At 32.9% G+C, this 22,316-nt stretch overlaps 2 protein-coding genes across 2 annotated transcripts; one reads left to right on the top strand and one right to left on the bottom strand.

Moving 5' to 3' along the window:
* Positions 1–258: 258 nt before the first annotated feature.
* On the bottom strand, positions 259–3,223 carry LOC137254477 (uncharacterized). The gene is made up of 2 exons (XM_067792174.1): positions 2,276–3,223; positions 259–1,194 (listed from the first exon to the last, which is right to left on the bottom strand). Exons 1-2 carry the CDS (start codon positions 3,003–3,005, stop codon positions 908–910), a joined length of 1,017 nt encoding a protein of 338 aa, XP_067648275.1. The 5' UTR covers positions 3,006–3,223; the 3' UTR covers positions 259–907.
* Positions 3,224–6,284: 3,061 nt separating this feature from the next.
* On the top strand, positions 6,285–10,512 carry LOC137233855 (uncharacterized). Its single transcript, XM_067757332.1, has 3 exons — positions 6,285–8,348; positions 8,411–8,543; positions 8,608–10,512. Exons 1-3 carry the CDS (start codon positions 8,204–8,206, stop codon positions 9,173–9,175), a joined length of 846 nt encoding a protein of 281 aa, XP_067613433.1. The 5' UTR covers positions 6,285–8,203; the 3' UTR covers positions 9,176–10,512.
* The last annotated feature ends 11,804 nt before the right edge of the window (positions 10,513–22,316 follow it).

Below are 22,316 nucleotides of genomic sequence, written 5' to 3'. Positions count from 1 at the left end.
CGTTTACTTTTCTATAAGTTTGAAGCCTTCTTTGTAATGCAATACGAAATAAAGTACTATTCGAAAGCTAATTGTCCGAACTGTTCCTTTTCTTCGCAAGCGTGAAAGCTCCCAGCTGTTCATACTATCCTCTTCCAAACAAAGATGGTATATCATATCCCAGTTAAAATGAATTCTAAAATGCTTACGGGGAATGATATTTCTCCTTCGATGGATATATTTACGAAGCTTCCTAGGGTGTCTAAAATAAAACACACGTTTGAAAAGTAAACATTTTTTAATATGAATAATTGTATATTAAATAATTCTTAACATATTTCATTGTTTATTATCTTTAACAATCGATAGTAGTCGTCTTCTTTTACTTGCAATTATACATTTACAAATAATAATTATAATTAATAACATAAAACGTACTACAAAATTACTACTGGCCCTAATTCTGCTAGTTTTAAGATCAGCGTAAGACGTTTTGCTTTCGTAAAATGTGAAAATGTTTTTTTGTTATAGACTTCAGTGTGTGCAGGTTTGTGGATTGTGTGCAAAAACGAAGATTGTACGAAAGGATTGGGTCCCAAAACAAATGGTATTTATATTTTTTCGTTTTAAATTTTTTTCTAGCCAAGTGAGATTTTTTTTGTAAATGTTTAATGTTAAATTTTACATTGTTTATTACATTTTTTGTTTTAAATTTGTTCTTGTTTTATGTTAAGTAATTTTTTATTGTTGATTCCGTCAATGACGTGAGGTGAGATGCGCATACGAGTAACTTAAGCCTAAATTCATTTAATCGGCACAATGTGTACAAGTAGGAAAAAAAAAATAATGTTATTTTGATAAATAACAATTAAATGAAACCAAACTCTTCTACTTTTTACAGTTTGGCTTGTTTATCCATTAGCGGCAACTATTTGTGGAGCCTTTCATGATTTTGTAAATGTTTTTCCCAATCACTACTTAAACGATTATAAATTTTCATGGCTGCGCGAGCATCTTCTATAGAATTATGTTCACCAACTTGTATTTCTATGCCCAAAATCGCTTGACTAAGTAGTTTAAGGCTTGGTGTGCGTCCATTAGAGACTAGACGGCACAATGGTTTATAACGTGCAGTATCGCGTATATTTTTGTATGGATGTTTGATGTGTAACACGGCCAAATCGTTACGTACAGCATGCCCAACAAGAATTTTACCTGCAATGGAAGTGAGGTGAAAGTTATTCATTAATATAAACTCAAAGCAAAAATAGCGTATTTCATGTAGTGTTTGGGAAGCGACAACTTCAGTGAAAACTAACACAAAGAAACTAAAGAATAAGCATAGGCATACCAGTACATATAATCCTACAACTAAACAACAGCCCAAGTATGGCTAAACAAATAAATGACTTTGATTTGAGGATATGTATTTGGAGTGCTTGTATCCTTAGTGAAGTTGTGTTGTTGTTGTAGCAATGCTCGCAACACCTAATAGCCGCGACCGATCACAAATTGTCATCAATATCCTCTAACGGGAGTCCAAGGAAACCTGCCGTTTCAACAGGGGTGGACCATAAGGAAAGGGGTGTTAGATGCGTTGGTTCCACATTACAATTAAAGAGATGGTTGGTGTCATGTGGGGACACATTGCAAGCAGGGCATACATTTTGTATGCCGGGGTTGATTCTGGATAGGTTACAGTATTTAGAACGAAGTTGAGCAAGAGTGACACGCGTTTCCCTGGGGAGTATGCGTTCCTCTTCTGCGAGTTCTGGATATTTTTCTTCAAGTACTGGATTCACCGGGCAATTCCCGACATAAAGGTCCGACGCCTGTCTATGGAGTTCACCAAGGACCTGCTTGTGTTTTTCCGCTTCATACGGCTGGGTTCTCAGGTGCCGTATTTCCTCAAAATGCTTACGGAGATGACTCCTTAGGCCCCTAGGCGGTGCTGGTTCGTCAATCAGATGTCTGTTGGGATGCCCAGGTTTCTGGGTATTCAACAGAAACTGTTTGGTCAGCATCTCATTTCTCTCCCTGACCTTAGTGAAGTGTTTACCCTGAGTCAGAAAGTCGTGACTTTTAGGTACTGGCCCAGAAGTAAAATGGCCATAATTAAAGTAAGAACATGTTGCAATGTCTTTCTTTATTTATATATCCTAAGCCACATGTATTTTTGCTAAGCTGAGAAATACACTCGGTGTGTTTGGCAAACGATTGTAGAGGGCCTTATGTATGCTAGCTTCAAATTTAAAATGTTTATTGTGTTACAACATTTTATCAAACAACCACTTACCCTGTAGTATTTCGATCACTTGATCTTGCACCACATGAAACTCTTCACCATTTTCAATGTCCTTGGGTCTAATGCCTGATATGCTTGTTCTGTAATCGATTACTTTTTTAAAAGGCTTCACAAATTTATCCAAAAGTACTTCGCCCTGCTTATTAACGATTGATACACGTGCCAGCATATCGTCTTGTCCCTTATGACCCACACCAACCATCTCACAATCAATAGCCACATATTTATTACGCAGCGTCTCTTTGCGTTTTCGTCGTAGACGTGCTGATTTACTCAGTGGTCGATTGTTTTTGACATTAAGTTCATATTCTGTTGTTGGTGATGGCGGTGATGAATCAGATTTGTGTCGTTGCAGTTCCAAGTCTTTACTACATAATAGGATTGAGTGCATTCGGCGCTGCAAATGATCTACATAAATATTTAAAAGATTGGCATCAACTGCTATGTTGTTGTTATGGTTCAGTGCATCAGACTTGGATTGTAAAGGCTGTTTTGATATTTTCGTTTCGAAGTTTGTATGCTGGATCGGTTGTTGATGCTTATTTTTGTGAGTCCCACCATCGCCAGCTCCTTCCGCCGCTAGCGAATTATCCTCATGCTTGAATTGTTGATTCTGATGGTTATCGCCCTTTTTCATCCTTTTGCCTCTATGTCTCCTTTTCTTGCTTTTACTTGTTGCAACATTTTCCTCGTTTGGTTGGTGCGGCTGTGGTTGGGACATTGTTGTTGTTGTCTGTGGTATACCTCACGCCACTTGACTGCTTGTTGAAAAGATTTAGAATTTTGCGTATATATTTACTTGGGCACTTCTGTAATTTATTGTATTAATGATTTTTAGTTTTTTCTATAAAAGTTAAACTAAAAACTAAATGAAAATTGAATGTGTGGAAAATTGACAGCAGCTCACGCACAAACGCACAAAAAAATTGTCTTCTTCTTCGCTTGTCTATTGCATATGCATTAACAATCATTGTTTACTATATAGTTTGGCAGCTTAAGTAGAGGTTATGTTGCGAATATAGTGGAAGGCAGTGGACTAGGCAGTCGAATGTCATATAATGAAGGAATGGTGTTCGGAGATTTTTCAAAGTTAAAAAAAAAAATGATAAAAGCTTTAATATAAATAAAACTATTATTTTAATAACTGAGTCGAGAACTGGGCAGTGCTGCTGCCGCTAGGTGTGAATTGCCTCATAAGAATACATGCAAAGAATTTTGCACCATCTTTTATCAATCTGGGCAAAAGAGTGTGGAACTCTCCTTCCTCATATCTTGAGGATGAGATGCCTTGGACCCATAGCCACGACCTTTTTCTTGTCCTTTCCCCTTCTTCGCACAAAAATGAAATAATTACAGCTTCAAAAACTGTGTCGTCCATTTTGCAAACAAAAATAAACAGAAACTTTTGCCGCAATGTGTCGCTCGATTGCCGCTTAATGTGAATTGCCAAAATTGTCGCTCTGTGAGGCGGCGCTGCTGCTACGTGTCACGCAGCGTAATGTGCGCGTACCTTTAGCGGCACCAATAATCGATTGCATTGATTCTCATAAGGTTGGTCGAATCAGCTGTTAAAAGGTTACCGATAAAGCACCAATGTCTCCAGCTTTATTTTCGTGTATTTTTTCTTGTATTTTATCTTCAATTTTTTGTCGCACTCCCTTCTAATACGGCTTCAGTACTGGTGTAAGTGTGTAAACTATATTTCAAAAAACTAACGAAATACAAGGAAAATACAATCTAGTTCATTAAAAACAAACGAGCCAGTTTGTATTTCGATAAGTTTTTTTGACATTCGGCCGTTTTTTCTTTATTTTTTCTGACACATGAAAATTTTGTTTTTAGTTTGAAAATTTGGTGCATAAAAACGCATCTAAAATCAACTTTCTTGTGAAAAAAGTGAACCATTAGAGACCGAAATAATTTTTGAGTGTTATAATAAAATGTAAAATATAAACAAAAACATGTCAAACTCACTAATTTTGGGAGAATAGTGGTCTCGCTTTTTCATGATAGAAATTGTTTTTGTGTTTTGAAGTTCCGATAAAGTTTCGTCAGTCAAAATTTTTTTGGATCACTTTTACAAGCATTCTCACTATAGAGTTTTTTGCTGTGAAAAATGTTAGACAAGCTACAAAGAAGTGGGAAAAATAAAATAGTCTAGAACAGCGGTTGGCTGCAAATATGCGTCCAAAAATATTGAGAGAGGTGTCAAAAGATACGTGTTCACATCGACAACCGAGGGGGGGAAATAAAAAGGTATATCTATCCTCTTTGCTATTATTATTATTAAGTTTGCAATAGGCCGACATACATGCAAACATACATACAAATTCCATTTATTTTATTTTGTAATGCCTTAATGTCTAATTCGTTTTATGCCAGAATATGAAATGTCATATCTGATGAAAAAACTACCAATCAGCTGATTTCCTTCCAACGACTGTATGCTTCGAAACGAATCGAAGGTCGACACATTTTCATAGCGTTTTCTTTTCCAACTTCGGGCTATTTATACCGAGGCCAAAAGGTGTCTCGTCATTTTTCTTTCAATATTTCTGAACGTGTTCTGGCAGTAGACCTCGGTCGAAAAGTATTACCATTGATTGTGTCATGCTCGGGTCCACCGTATCCCTAACTGGAACGTGGTGTTGATGCCGTTTATAGGGCGAATTAATGGTGACTTATAACCATATAAACATAGCCAGATAAAAAAGTTGATCGAACCTACCTTATGGAAATGATTGTAATCGAATAATGGTGCCATACCATAACGCTAACGCCATAACCATTCCATAGCCAACCATTGGTTTTTGGTTTATCGCCATATCCATAACCTAAAAATATTTGAGTTGGTGAATTTAATAACTTTTTGTAGATTTTATTCATTGCTTTGGATACGTTATGACTAAGAGACTTATTTTTTGTGAATATGTTTGTAATTTTTTGCGTTTTCTTCATTTTTATGACATTGCCACGATTTTTAGGTTAAGGCACCATTAATCAATCACATTGGAGATGGTTGTGTATGGTTACGACTATGGCGTTAAGGTTAAGGAAGTTTAATTGGCCTTATGACTTAAGAAAACATTTGGGCCGTTCCATTGGTTTATCGAGCTCTGGCTCTAACTCAAATCTCATTGGAACGATCTGGATCAACTTTATGAGAGCTGGCAGCACTAATATAAAACATCTGTTTTGTAGAAAATAAGAAGAAACGTAAAAAAATGTTTAAGATACTGATAGAATTATTAACATTTAAATAGTTTCGCACGTAAGCAAACTATTTATTTTCTTTACATCATCTTCAAGTTGTTTACTCTTTCAGTGTTTTTGCTTTTAAATATGGCGAGATCTTTTATGTATACACAAATGTACACGTATTTAGTTCAGTGCTACAATGGCTCAACTATATGGTTGGCTCATCTCACCAGCTGATTTTATTTTTTTTATTTCACTGGAGTAGGGATTGTCAGAAGGAGATGGCAAACTTAAAAAGAAACCAACGAATTTACAACATTTTCTTACTACTTACAAATTCTGCTAAGTTTTATGTTTTCATTCCATTCCATTCGTCTAACACCAACAGGCTAATTTTGGCAATGTGAACAAAGGTATGTTATTGCTGTAGAGATGAGCCAACCATATAGTTGAGCTATGAGTGCTACCAACTCAAAAGTGGTTAGCTGTCAAAAAATCTACTACAGAAAACGAAACGAACAGAACTGCTATACGGATCAGAAATTGAACGAGATAAATATCAGGATCACAACGTTGTTGTTGCATTTGCATGTTAAATTTCTATCCGTATCTCGCTCAAGTCTCAATGGAACGTAACTATTGCCAGTGCGGCAGCACTTTTCGATTTAACGAACATAGGAAATGTTCTTTTGACCGCCCATGATCGAACAAAGCAGCCTTCTGTTTAACTACCACGTTTTCTCCGGGTTGTTGAAAATGCCGCCTTTGTTTCCACAACGACAAAGAAAACACGTCTAAAGGGCCTATTACGGTACACAACTCAACTTGGTTGGGTTGTAATTAAAACAACTCAACTTTCAGACAACTCAACTCCTGTTTGGTATTACGAATTACAACTTATTTCAGTTGAAGTTGAATTGGTGCTGCCAAGCTAAGAAAGTGATGATTTGACAGATAAATGAACAGCTGATCAATTTGTGGCAGAAATTTAAGCATTTTCAAATGTGATTTTTTTATTAATGTTATATGAAATCTATTTTAAACTGGCGAAAATGTTGGTGATTGACATGTCGCGAATACGGAAACATTTGCGTGATCATTCCAATCCCTTGGAGCTACCAAGCACCAAGTAAGAAAATGTTTAAGTGACAAATAATGAGCTTCATATGAAGTTATTTTGCAGATTGGAAAGGAAGCATTTTACTCAGTACTAAACAAAATTAAGAACCATTTCCGCATACGCGTTCGTATTTTAAAATTATGCGCCACACTCCGATTCCTTGCTGACGGCAGCTATCAAATATGCTGTGGAAATGATTTTGGTGTTGGACTGGTATTAGATATAATTGAAAAGCGTATTTGTGCGAAGTAGATTAAAACCCTAACAGAAAAAACTGTATTTTACTCAAATAGGATTCCCAGGAGTAGTGATTAGTATCAATGGGACTCGCATAATTTCACCTATTTTGGCTGCATCCAAACTGCGACCAGCCTCGTCCAACTATGGAATATCAATAAAGTCAAAAAGTTATTCAATGTAATTCGTTTAAACGTTGGTTTTTCTAGAAATGTGTACAAAATTGTTTATTATTGTTTGATTAAAAAAGGTTTAACTACCGGCTTTAAATTTTTTGTTTTTTTTGGTAACGTTTTATAAGCCCGTGCACCATCTAACTCTTATCAAAGGTGGTATCAAAAGACGGGTTTCCATCTCCGTTTTTAGGATTCGAAACCGAAAATTAAAAATTTTATTTCTTTCGAAAGATATTTAAAAAGACCCACAAAATGGCCCGAGAGGGTCCGAAATATGAGGCCCGGTCCACAGTTTTTTTGCACAGAACATCTTTCTGCGTTGGCAGCCTTTGGCCGCGATTCGTAAAAATAATCCTGGTTGGGTCCAACACCTTTCTGCATTGCTGTATACAAAAAATCTGGCAAAATACAACAACCACATGAAATTAGATTTTATTAGAATTAATGTTTGTGGTAATTCTTTACGACAGCATGACACTGCTAATACGTGTCCAAAAATATCGAGAGAGGTATTAAACGACGCGTCTTGACATCAGTATTAATAATCCGAAGGCGGAAAATACAAATTTTAACTCGTTCAAAAGATATTAAACACAAACCGAAAAAAGACAACAACATTACAACAACCACATGAAAATCGCCAACTTCAACTGAAAATATCTCCGGACAGAGATAAAATGTTTATTTTCCGCTTTCGGATTATTGTTCTCGAGATTAATAGCGTCTTTTGGCACCTCTCTCGATATTTTTGGACGCGTATTAGCAGTGTCATGCTGTCGTAAAGAATTACAATTTTTGTTTTCGGATTCTTAAATCGGAGGTGGAAACGTGTCTTTTGATACCAACTTTGAAAATTTTTGTTAAAAATTAGGTGGTGAATGAACCGTCTTCTAAAACGTAACATTTTTTCAAAACAACTGCAAAATTGTATGAGACAACTGCTAGTAAGCAGTTGTAAGATTTTGACGTCTTTGACAACTACACCAACACAAGGTTGTAAACGGCAATGCCACAAAAAGTTGTAAGGCTAGACAACTCAACCGAAATTTTTTTTGACAGGTTGAGTTGTAATCTGTAATACCAAATTGCGAAATTTCAACCCAACCAGAGTTGAGTTGTAAACGGTAATAGGGGCATAACATTTGTAAACAGATTGATGCAACCGCAGAGGAGAAATCTCTAAAAATCATGATAACAGAAGAAAAGGATTTTATATTAACAGTGAAATTATATCCAGAGCTTTATAACTGTTATAAAATACATGGACTCAAAGAGCATAAAGACAGCGACGAAAACTGGAAGAGGTTTGCGCGAGAAAACAAATTCCAGAGTGGTAAGTGCTTGTTGCCCTTCATTACTTGATATGAACGCACTTAAGCTCTCCCCTCTTTCAAGGTCCTGCAGCAGAATCTAAATGGCGAAAATTGGTTACAAATTACATATCGTTTTTAGTTTATGGTACATCTTTTGCTTATGAAAAAGAAATGCAATTTATGCAAATGCCACTACTGAGCGCCATGCATCTAGGGTAAGTCTTCAAACGCAAATCAAGCTAGTATGTCTGATAAACACATTATTTATAACGCTTGCAGCGATGATGACACACAATCTGAGTCCGATATTGATGAAGAGATGTTGAAAACTGTGTTAAATACTTACGAAGACGACGATGGTCCAACAGATAACAAAAGGCAATGCAATGAAACAACAGACGTTAGTGCAGAAACGTATAATAATGAAAATTTTAAAATCGTGAAATTCGATTATGGGGAGGAGAAGCAGATTACACATTCTTCCGAAGTTACAAATATAACTAGTAAAGTACATACACATTTAATAGAAAACGCAGAAGCAGATAACAATAAAAATGTAGAATCTCATGGTGGTGAAGATGGCAAACTTAAAAAGATTGAAACGTTCGTTCAGCCAACTATTGAGCCACCCACAATATCTACAAACATCGCCGATTATACGCAGAGCATGTCTGGTGGTTTTACAAATTTGACTTCATTGGAACTGATATTTTTGGGTTACGCCAAGGTATTGCAGCGAATGCCCAAACGTCTACAATTACAGACTAAACGCAAAATAGCAGATATAATGGATTATGCAGAATTGCAAATGCTTGAAGACAGAGGCAATGTAAATTTCATTAATTAGGTAGTTTAAGCTAATTAAGCACTTTGTTTTATATACTACATATTCTTCATCGAAGGGTCTTCAATACATTTGTTAATATTTCTTGGCTGGGTCTGTTTCAAGCCTATGTTATTTTTATTTATGCCATGGTAAAAGTCTAGAACAGGGACGACTAGTAATACGCTTCCAAAAATATTGGGAGAGGTGTCAAAAGACGCGTATTGACTTCGATAACAATAATCCGAAGGCGGAAAAGACACATTTTTTCTCTGTCCGGAGATATTTGCATTTGAAGTTGGCAATTTTCATGTGGCTGTTGTGATATTGTGCACTGAAAAATTTTGTGTACTAAGGGATTTTGCACGGATTAAATTTTGATCCCATCCCATTGGTGGACCGGCCAGAGTAATTTTTTATAAGTGCGAGCGAAAACCGCCAACGTCCAGAATCAACCCCGACATACATAATGTATGCCCTTCTTGCAATGTATCTCCACATGACACCAACCATCTCTTCAATTGTAATGTGGAACCAACGCCTCTAACACCCTTCTCATTATGGTCCACCCCTGTTGAAACAACAAGTTTCCTTGGACTCCCGTTAGAGGATATTGATGACAATTTGTGATCGGTCACACCTATTGGATGGGGCGAAGCACTGCTACAACAACAACAACAACAACAACAACCGCCAACGCAGAAAGGAGTTCTGCGCAAAAATGCTATGAATCCTGCCTCTGGTTTCGGATTGATACGTGGTCATGTTGTTGTTGTTGATTTTGAAGCCAGATATACATAGATCCGGTACGTTCCGGTAACAAAGCACCATTAAGGTACCCGCCGGACCATATCGGGAACGATTAAACCTTCTAGGCGTCGTTTGACACTTCCCGATATTTTTGAATTAAACTTACCTTTTATTTATTTATTTTTTAAATCTAAAAAGCACAAAGCATTTGTTTATTTTTAAATGTATTGTATATTTATTTATGCATTTTTATATGTATTACACGTAATTATCATATTTATTTTTTAGTCTAAATGTTTGTATTTATCATAAATTACATATAACTTTTATCATTTAATATTTTTAGGAATGCTTTTTTTTTACTTTTGTTCACATATACAATGGTAAGATTATGGTGTTATCTGGATTTCTTTAGGTAGTTTTATATTTTTAGTTTTATCATTCGTTTTATTATGCATCATAAAATATATATTTATTTTACAAAGATGAACAGTACTATTTTAATTTTTTTTTGTATACAATAAAGTAAGTGATTACTATTACGCCGAGTTCCATAACGGCTATCATATTTATTTAAAAAACAAGCTGAAAATAACTAATTAAATTCAATAAAAAATGGAGTTTCATTTTAATTTTTAAGTCAGAAAAAAATTTGCAGTTCGACCGTTTTAAGTAAAAGAAATGTTACTTTGCTTTTAGTTTTATCTGCAATAAATCTATATATATATATATATATATATATATATATCTAGATATATATATATCTAAAAATAATATCATAATATATAAAGAAAAGGATACTTAAAAATCATTTTCTTACATTTTTTGTTATATAAATAAAATTGATAAAAAAAATTTTATTTTTGAAATTGATAAAAAAAAAATTAAATTTTTGAAATTTTTTTTTTTTTTCAATTAAATAAAGAAAATAAAAAAAATTATTTTTTTACATTTTTTGTTATATAAATAAAATTGATAAAAAAAAAATTTTATTTTTGAAAATTTTTTTTTCAATTAAATAAAAAAAAATATAAAAAAAATCGGCCCACTCCGGGATTAGTGGGGACGATTGCAGAATTGATCGAAGTTTTTTATGAGAAAAAAAATGGCGAAATTCGAAAAATCTCGAAAAACTGAAAAATTAAAAAAAAAACTTTAAAATTTTTTTTGTATTTTTTCCGAAAAGTACATTTAAAAACAAATTAAAAAAAAAAGATCCCAAACGGTCAATTTTAGAAAAAGTTATAGAATTTTGAAAACAAAACGGTGTTTTTTAAAAATTCATAACTTTTTTTGAGTTGGATGAAAAAATTTGAAAAAATTCTGAAAAACGTCTTTCGTAAGCTAGAATAAGAAGAAAAACTTTCAGCCAATTCTAAAGGGGTCGGGTTCAAAATTGGTCGAAATGGGATGGAATACCCCATATATAAAAGCTGACTACTTTTTCCATCCAAAAATAAGAGATAAAATATGACGTTTAATTTTTTCAATATCAAGGAATAAATTTTAAAATTGAAATTTAATTTTTTAAGCCTGAAAAGAAGGGAATAAGCGAATAAAAAACTTCGAGAAACCTAAGAGAATTTTATTCAACAGTACTGGCACTAGAGGGAATGTTTCTCATAAACCATCTTAAAATTCAGAAGTGGAATGTCACCCTATCTATGCAACTGCATCAGTAATGCCCAATCTAATAAAATGTAAATTGGACTTTAAGTTTATCGAATTGTAATATGCAACTGCGAAAAACTAATTAAATTTTTATCAACAGTCCCGGGAATGTTTCGCATATACCATATTAAAATTCAGAAGTGGAATGTCATCCTATCCAGGCTGCTGGATCAATAAAGCCGAATTTACTTGAGGAACTAATTTTTACACAATGTTTTTCAAACCGTCCTTTTCAAACGTTTCTTTTTTTTTCATTAACCTCAGAACACTATTGATGAACGCTTTAACTTATAGCTTTTTCCGAAAAATTCATTACATCTTAACTGATATACATAGGTCATTTATGGAACAAATTTATGACAGGGCGTTTGGTGAACATAAATCTGCGATATGAAGTTCGTTATTCAGAAACATTCAGACATATGGCACTTAGGGATAGAGCTTACGATTTCTCGATCATGTTCGAGAAGAGATTTCTCGCGAGTTTCGCCTTCTCGCGAGATTCTCGAATCTCGAATTACTCGTAAGGCTCGCGAGATTCTCGAATCTCGAATTATTCGTAGGGCTCGCGAGGTTCTCGACATTCAACTTAATCGATTCATTGGCTCTTTTATATTGAGCTTACGATTTCTTCTGGAGCACAAGCCAAAATGTTCGGAAAACCACAAGAAAAAAAAACCCCGAAATGTATAGAATATTGCCAATGCAGTGACTGAATTGAAAGTCGAGAAGATCGCGAGTATTACGAGTAAATCGAGAATCTCGCGAGAAGCCATGTTCTTGATGTCTCGTTGAAAAATAATAATAAATAAATTTTAAGTTAAATGTTATTGAAGCAATATAATCAACAAAAAAGTCACAAGTAAAAAAAAACCAAGTGTATAAATACTGTCCATACAGCGATTAAGTAAGAATATCGAGAAGCTCGCGAGATTTACGAATACTTCGAGATACGAGAATCTCGCGACAAGTCGAGTTCTCGATTTCTCGGGTCTAGAAAATCTCGCTTGTGTTCGAGAAGAAATTGTAAGCTCTACTTAGGGCTGGTTCTAGTAGCCGAGCTCAATATTTTGTTTTCATTGTGTAACTTAAATTTTTACTCATGGATTTAAAAGGAAGGTCAGGAAAACACCGTTCGAAAATTTCCGGATTTTCATATTCCTTATTTTGTTATCTTTTTTCCATGTACTTTATTTCCCAACAAAATTTGATTCGCCGAAAGAATAACCAATATTGACAAATAAAATTCCGAATTTAAGTGTTTTAAACAGAAACTTGAATGGTCCAAAATTAACTATTATATTTGGATATAAAAAATATAAGTCCAAGTTCAACAGTTATATTTGCAAATAAAAATTTAAACTTTAAATTTAAATTTTTTATTTGAACATAAAAAACTACGTTCTTAAATTGTTATTTATCAATATTGTTTGAAAAAGTACGAAAAGAGAGATTGGTCGTTCTTCAAAATTTGTATACAAATATTTAATTTTTTTTCTAAATTCTAGAAACAAAAAAAAAAGTTTGGAAAATACGTTGGTTTAAAAATAATTTATTTAAGAAAATGCAGCAGTTTAATAAATGTGGAATTTGGACATAAAACAATCCGAATGTTATTTATAAATGTGAACATTTTTCTAAAAATATATCGACTGTTGAGTGGAATATTACACTATCTCTGCTGCCTTTTCGAAAACGCCCTATCTCAGAAAACTTCTGAATAACGCCCTATCTCAGAATTTGTTTTAAATGCACCCTATATCATAATTTGACGTTTGAAGAACAACCTATCCATGGCTCAATTATATGGTTGGCTCATCTCATCAGCTGATTTTATTTATTTCATTGCATGGTCGATGGGATTGTCAAAAGGAGATGGCAAACTCAAAATGAAACCAACACATTGGCAACATTTTCTTACAACATACAAAAACTGCTAAGTTTTATGTTTCCATTCCATACAATTTGCACCAACGCCAACACGCAGATTTCGACAATCTGAACTAACATATTTTGTTTTTTGTACAGATGAGCCAACCATATAGTTGAATCGTTGTCCTATCTCAGAATTTTTTTCAAAAGTGCCCTATCTAAGCTCAAATTCAATATATTTTGACTTTTGCTGCTGCGTCTACTTCTGCTGGTGCACCTATTATTAAACCGAGTTCTGAGATATGACGTTTTTGTATCAAATTCTGAAATAGCGCGTTATTCAAACGTTAGGGTGTTAGGGTGATATATATATATATAAAAGTCCACAAAAACAATTAATTTTATAAAAAATATAAGTCCAGTTTTTTTTTTGTATAAAATAAAAGTTTAAATTAACGCTTACTTTTTAATATACAAAATCGAGGTCCCATATATTGACATTTTCGAAAGAGTCCGTAAAATAAAAATAACATGTTCTATATATGCATAAATAAAATAAAAAATAAAATAAATAAAAAAATAAATAAATTAATTAAATTAATGAAACGAATTGTAAAATTTTCAGTTCAGATACATATATTTTTTATTATACATATAATATTATTCTTAAATAATGATTTTTTTGTTTTGTTAGGAAAGTTGTTTGCATACATTTTAAAGTTTTTAGTTATAAAAGTAGTTAGCGTTTTTTAAATGTGTGAAATCGATTTTTTTCCTTGTAAAATTAAGTGCTCATTTTTTATTATTGTATTACAATTTCCCTCACAATGTCATTTATACGCAAGCATTTTTTTAAAGATTAAAAATTTTTTTTTTTGTAATATAGCCTATTTTAGTTAAGTAGTTAAGATGATAAATTTGAATACATATTAGTATATTAGTTTTTCTTTTTCGTTAGTCAAGTTTACATGAGTTGTAAATTTAAATGATTTATGCACGTTTGTTGCTAGAAATTTGTGTAATACACCGAGACTAATTTTTTTGATTTTAATATTTATTTTTTACATTTATATATTTATATTTATATTTATATTTTTTTATTACTATCTAAAGTTTGAAATAATTTTACATAAAGGTATGCGCGCTTACATATATGTACATATATGCATGTATGTATGTTTGTATTTTTTATATACATATACTATTTATGTATATGTACTTAAATATATATACATGTATATATAACATTTTTCGCCACAAACATTTTTTAATCAAAGGTTTCAACTTTTCTCAAAACAAACAGAAAATTCTTATAAACACTAATATTGTTTTGCATTATTCGAAAGTTCTTATATGTACTTCTAAATAAAAAACGTCCATGGCCAAAAATAATTCCCATTTTGTTTGTTCTGAGAAAGTTGTTTATTTTTTTTTTTTCAGTGTACATACTATTAAAATATGTGTACGAATGCTCTTATGTACTTTTATATACTTATACACACATAACTATACACAGGTACATATGTTCTGTATTTATGTAGTATATATGTATTTTTGTATGTATGTATGTTTAACTATATTACCTCACCCTTTTAAACGCTATTGTTAACCTCACTAAAGTGCAAGTGTTCATACATTGTTTTTTGTTTATTTTTTTCGTATACATAAATAATATTTATTTTATTTATAATAATTCATTTCAACATTTTATATACACCAAACATAAACAACAATTATTTTTTTTTACTGTTTGTAAATATAATTTTTTGTATGAAATATTTTAAATTTGCTTAAATTTCCTTTTTTATTTGTATGTAGTATATGTAAATTTTATTCTGTTGTATATTATGTTATATATTAATGTTCATGCATGCATATAAGTGCAAACCGTTTTTGATTTTGGAACAAAATTTTGCATTTTGAAACCTTTGTCAATAGTTTTTTTCTTTCAGCAAATTTTTTAGGTGGACTTATGTTTTTTGTTGTACTGAATTCGGAGCAAAAGTTGTACTTGAAGTTGGATTTACATAAATATGTACTTTTAAAAGTTTTGGTTTATTTTAAGATGAATATTTATTTCATTTTTTTTTTAATTATTAAACCTTTTTATCATATCTTTTTTTTTATTTTATACTTCTTACTATTATTTTTTTGGTTATGGCATTTTATTTACTTTACAATGTTTAAATTATATTTTTGTTAACTTATTAAAGTTTTTTTATTTATTTATTCTGTTTAAACTCCTTTTTTGTTAATTAAAAATTTTTTTTATCCCATTATTTTTTTAGTTATTTTTGTTTTGCCTTGTTAATTTACGGGCTTTTTATGTTTTTTAATTTGTTTTTGTGCTTTCTCAAAGCTCTAAAACCCCCAATGATACACAAATTTAAAAACAAAATTAATTTTATAAATATTTTTTTAATTAACTGAATTCAAAATTATTTAAATCATTTATTTTCACGTTATTTTAGTTTTTGTTCTTTATCTAAATATTTTATTTTAATTCCTATTTGATATATATAAGAATATATTTATTTACTTTTTTAGCATCTAAATCTGGCAGATAAGACCAAGTTCCTAGGCGTAGCTTTGGGCAAAAAGCTGAACTAGAAGGATAAGATCATTCGGCGCCAAAAGAAAGTCTACATTACATTATATACATACATACGTGTAAAAAGAGACATTGGCAGCCGACTCATACTGCTGTATGGGAGAATCGTATGGTAGCCAGCCTTGAACAGGGCGTCAAACTTAAACTTGTTGGGTAAAGTCCACAGATCTAGTATGATCAGCATAATTTGTGTTCTGAGAACAACGTCTACCGAAGTTCTTCAGATTATTCTTGACATTCTGCCGTTGGATCTAGCTGGTTATCGAGCAGCGGCAACTTCAATGCTCCGTTTAAGAGAGTTGTCCAATTGGAAAACTAAAACAATAGGACACTCAAGCATACCAAACAAATTGCAAGCCCCAGCGGGTTAGAATACACCCGCGGTAGGTATACCTGTCGTAAGATGCGACTAAAATACCAAATTTATTCAAGGGGTTGTGTAGCGCAACCCTCTCAAGGGGTTACTAGCGCAATATATAGCTTCTCCAACCCAATTGTCAACCTCACCTACCCGTGGCGAATCCTGTTTCATTAACAGCCGAGGCTCTGGCGACCCAGAACTACTGATGGAACTAGGGGGTGGGAGGGCGGTATGGCCTAGAAGGTTGCATGTGGTCATACCAAATCGTTCTCGAGATGGTCGGGCTAGTACCTTTATGGTGCTTGTTACCGGAACGTACCGGATCTTCATCCGGCAAAGGACCATCACCATCGATAACACTCACCAAAGCCTTCGGGGAGTAACCTTATCGCTACAAAAACAACAGCAACAGTTGTCTCCATCGTAGCGCGAATCGCTGTGCGAACACAACATTTGCGGGAAACAACTTTATGGTAAACATTCCAATTAGGGATGATTGGGCGGAGTCCGATAGGTGTCTTGCTGTTGACGGCAGCATTTCCATATACAAGTATACCAATGGCTCCAAGCTAAACGGCATAGTTGATCTCTTCAGACTACCCGATCACTGTCGTGTCTTCCAAGCAGAAGTATCAGCCATTATGGAAGCCGCAGCTAGGATAGGAACACAAAATATCGGCAATGATATCCTTATTTTCAGTGATAACCAGGCAGCTATCAAATCTCTTGGCTCTTACTTGTTCAACTTTGAACTAACACTAAACTGTCGCCAACGTCTTCAAGATATGGCTACAACGTGTACACCTCACACGGGTCGAAGAGCACAGGGATATCGAGGAAAAATACATTGCAGTCGATGTCGCCAGGTAGGGTACGACCAGGCAGATTCTTTCTGTCCCAGAAACTTAGGTATACCCTCTTGCAAACTTATACCAAAGCAGCACATCCACCGACGAAGCTTGGCTACAAATACCATGGTGTCGGATAGCGCAGTAAACCTGGCCAAAATGGGATCCTAAAAGATACAGTCATGTTTACACACTAATTTGGAATACAATTTCCGCACTTGTAGGAGTACTATTTGGGTACTACCTTATAGATAGGTATGTATGGAAAAAGGTTAGGAGCGCCTCATTGTCAAAGGATGGAGTGGAAGAAATAGTTGTTTACCTCATCTGAAACAGACCGGCGCTAAGTGACGCTCCCTTTCTATATAATCTGCGCCAGATCATGGAGTATGACATGAAGGAATTTGTATCCTTCATCACGTCTTCAAAATGGTTCGTCTTTTTCGTGGTATCGCAAGGGGCCTTATGTCAGTGGCCACGGGCAGCTACTTAAACTTAACCTAACTTTATTTTTTGTAATTTTTGTGTTGTATTTATCAACTTTGATTTCTTAAAATGTTTGTTAATATATTCTTGATTTTTATTTTTATATATATTTTTTGTATAAATTTTCAGTATACAATGTATGTTAGTTAATTTACAGTTAAATTTTTTTCATAAAATTTTATGTTTAGATAGATATTCTATTTGTTTTTTTTATTTATTTCTTTAACAATCATTTACAAATTATTATTTTATTTTCTTTTTTTGGAGGCTGTTCAATTATAATTTTTATATATTTATTTTAGACTTTTTCTCGTTTCAACGTCTTTATTATTAATTGAATTTCTATGCTTCTATATGTTTTATTTCAAACTATTTATTTTTAATTTTTACTAAAATTTGTATATGTTTGAACATTTTTCAAACTTTTTATATAATTTTTTATTTTTTTAGTTTTATAAAATTAAATTTTTAGTTTTATAAAATATATTTTTTATGAGAACATGTTTTATTTATTTATACATAATTAGATTTTTACTGAACGTTTTTCCATTATTTTCATAATGATAAAATAATTCCACAATGTTGTAAAATTTGTAAAATCCAAAAAAAAAAAAAAAAAAAAAATATTTTTTTTACCTCAGTTTTTTATTGATGATTTAATTGAAATTTATATTTTTACCATACAAAGTCAAGGCGAATCTATACCAGGTGGTGTCAAAGCGAATTCAACCAATGCGCCGTGCATTTTCATTGATTTCGGTTAACTGACATATTGTCGTACAAGGGTCGTACAAGGCGTTGTATGGAAAATAATCAAGAAGAAGCAATCAGCTGTTGGGATAACAACACTTGGTACTGAATTCGCCTTGTACACAGTATTATATAGAACCTTTTTTGTGTACTGTTATTTTTGATTCTATTGGATAATTTTTTATTTTTACTTATATTTTTTTTACTACAAGTATTATTTATTTATGTTAATTTGTATAATTTTAGTAATACTTAGTGTATTTCTTGTAAGTTGTATCTTTTGGAAACATTTGTCGTTGGTTGAAATGTAAAGTTATTCCTTTTTGGACATTTCAGCTAAAGTAAATATTAATTTGTTTTTAGTTCAGTGTTTAGTAGTAAAAAATAAAAGACAATTTATTTAAAAAATGGACGCTTAAGATAAACTGCGAGGAACTTTTTTTAGAGAATCGCACTAAATTAAAAAAAAAAAACAGTATGTAGTAAATGTATAGTAAATTTAATGTATATAAATTTTTAATATATAAATACAAAAGTTGTAATGAAATACTAAATATACTTTTTAATTGTGTTTTAAAAATTTAAATTTATTTTTTTTGTTGTTTTTTATATGTACATATAATAGACTGTATCAAAGCAACAAAATTGTTTTCTAGTCACCGTGAAGGACACATTTTCACATCTTACGTCATATTTTGGGTAGTTCTTGCAGATGTTTCAGTATTACACATACATATTTTTGATTTTAATTTAAACAATGGGAATAACCCATTGAATTTAAAATGAGTTTTAAGAAAAAGAAAAGCCCCATGGTGACCGGAGTTTGTTTTTAAGTACATTGCAGAAATACTCAATATTGTGGATCACGTCGATATTTTCCATATTCGATACGCTATAGTGTAAAAAGTTTTAGGTATATATGTAAGTATATATAAAAAAAAATTACAAATGTACATTTTGTGTCACGAAAACATGTCTCTCTAAGTAATTTTTTGTTAACATTTGTTTACACATGTTAAGATTTATACATTATGGCATACATACAAGCAGACAATTTAATTTTTATGTTTTTGTTTAATTTAAATATAGTTTTTAAAATCAGTTTCTTTTTTTTTTTCAATTTTGAAGACGAATTTAGTTTTAAGCTTAGTACTAAAAACTAAAATTTTGCCATTTAAGTAACTCAAGCCATCTTTTGAATTATAAAAATATTACATTACAATGACAAAATTTGAACCAAATTCGATACCGAACGCATTAAGCTCGATGTCTATTAAATTTTTTATGTAGTGATCTAAAGATTCATGTTATACTCGAGTGGTGACTGTCAAGGTAAATGATTTTTGTCAGATATTTTTTGACTTGATATGCAGTGGCCATCATATAAAAATGTCCACTTAATTAAAACTCAAAAAATTACCAAAAACCCAAAATCAGAATCTTTAAAACTCCTTGTTTCCGTGTAACAACGAAGGATAGAAATATTTTGAAGACTCTCATTGGAAAACTTGCTGCCTCTCGTGGAAAATAAATATGTTGCCATCAGAATCGAGATGTCTTTTTGCGATACACAAATAGTTTCACTTGTGGGATTGTTTCTAGACCGAACTAGTGCGATTAAGTTCAATCAACACTTTGAGCACACAGTATAAAGTCCTGTCCTAGGATAGATATTACGCAGTAACATTGAGTTTTAGATAGGTAGAGCCTTACCTCTATAAGATTGCAGGCACCCAGAAAGCCATAAGCGATACTTCAAAAATGGCATGCTAGGTTCCTGCGATACTTTCCAGGAATAGCGAAGTGGAATAACCAACTGGATCCTCTTGGCGATTCCAATTCTTTGCTTTAAAGCGACCAAAGCGTTTGTGTAAATTCGCTATGCAAATTATCGACGCTTTACTGTATCTTCAAATCCTTTTGGCAAAACTGCTATTTGGCGCTTTGGTACATCAAAAAGGGTGCTTTCGCACGAGTGCATTGACAATGTAATGTTTGTGTGTCACTACTTATTTGCTCAATCTGTCATTCCGCTCAACCACTTAACACATTCATTGACTCTTTAGATTTATTGTCTGCCAAAGAATGATTGATGGCAAATTATGAATAAATTATAAATCCTTGTAGTATGTAATACAAACTCCATAGAGGGCTATTCTTAAAGAAACATACATGAATAGATGCTCAAGTTGACAAACGCGTTGACAGAACATATTTACAATGATACCTATACGTAGGGTAGGTTTCAAAGTTTACCTTTGCACCCGAGTAAGATATTCGCTAATTGAAATATCGCTTGACATTTGACAGGCATAAGTACTTATGCACAGTCGAGGATAGTTAAGAAAAACGAAGGAAAAATTTCAACTTTTCGAGAACAAAAAAAATCGAGCTCTTTTTTTAAAAGTGTGTTTGTTCTTTTAGGTAATTTAAGAATACCCAAGAAATGTGCGATTAGTTAAATGTATAGTCAAGTCGCACTTTGTTAAGCTTTTGATGTTTAAGGTATAGAAGGGCTTTTGAAATTTTTAAATATGTAAGGCATTTCGAGTTTGAGATGACAAATATGTATAGTTCTACAAAACGGCAGTGAAGTTGAAGGGAAAGTCATGCAAAAATTATATGGTCACCCTATATGAATTTTAAAATGAGAACTATAATTTATTTTTAAAGAAAATATTCTATTAGTACGATGTTTGCTTCCTTACAAAACAACAACATGCTCGTCTTTTTGAAAAGCAAAAGACAAATCTCATGCACCAAAAATATTATTCCACATCGTCAAAGTCTTCGAAAGAAAGCAGCCCGATGTATGTTCGACAGGGCTGCGTGAAACGGCTCCAACAAACGTCTTACATGAAGAGTGGACCTTATAAAAGGTAATCACCTCTGCAGCTGTTCGTACTATTTCGATAGATGGATCAGAGAAAATTATCGCTAATTGTTCTGGCAAAGGTTTCAGCCTTACACAGACGATGTCAAAGCGCATGCCAGTCAGACCATAAGACTTTGAAACAGTGTTCTAAAATAGAAAATCTAAGGAGGCCGGTAGATTAATACAAGCACAGCAAATGGGAAGTACACCTCAGCGTTCGCAAACTCCAACACTGGAATTAACAATCGTACAAACCTTATCGAATCCGTCCAAGAATAACCAAATGTGTTGTCCCACTCTTGGCGTCAATGTAGCGTCAGAGCTGAATCGAATTTCGAGACAATTATGTCGGAAATTCGTTTTGTAGCACCCTTTTTCTTCTCCGCAGTAGTATACAGGAAGACTTCAAGTCTCCATATCCACTCGTCTTGACTAAATATATAACCTGACACTGAAACGTCTCACACCACAGGGATTACGTTTCAAAATGAAGATGCTCAACTTTTTACTATTCTCTCGTATAATTTATGAATTATGGAAATTAATAAAAGCAGCTCCTTGAAGCCCAGAAACCCGCTAGCCCAAGAGTGTTATAGCAGCATCTGCTTCTCATTTAGGTGATAGGAGTTTAAACTAGAGTTAAAGTTGCCTAGAGTTTAACCCTGTCACTTTGGCCGCTTAAGCTGAGATGATCAGCAAAATTGTATGTTATCGAGCAAAGTGGCAATGTTAAACTCTAGTCAATTGTAACTGAATTTAAACTTGCACTGAAAAACCGGGCCTTAATAAGGGAACTTGCTAATGCCATATTTACATAGAACGCTTCGTTGCGTTGCTTCGGCTGACAAATGAGTTGAATGCATGATTGCACATAAATATTGCTACACAAACTTTGTGGAATGTAAAGCCAGGCAAAAAAGTTGAGATATTGTTAGCTTATG

This window comes from Eurosta solidaginis, chromosome 5, assembly GCF_040869045.1.
Source record: "Eurosta solidaginis isolate ZX-2024a chromosome 5, ASM4086904v1, whole genome shotgun sequence".
NCBI lineage: Eukaryota > Metazoa > Arthropoda > Insecta > Diptera > Tephritidae > Eurosta > Eurosta solidaginis.
The sequence above is the reverse complement of the archived record's forward strand: the minus strand, read 5'-3'. Positions and strand labels throughout refer to the sequence as shown.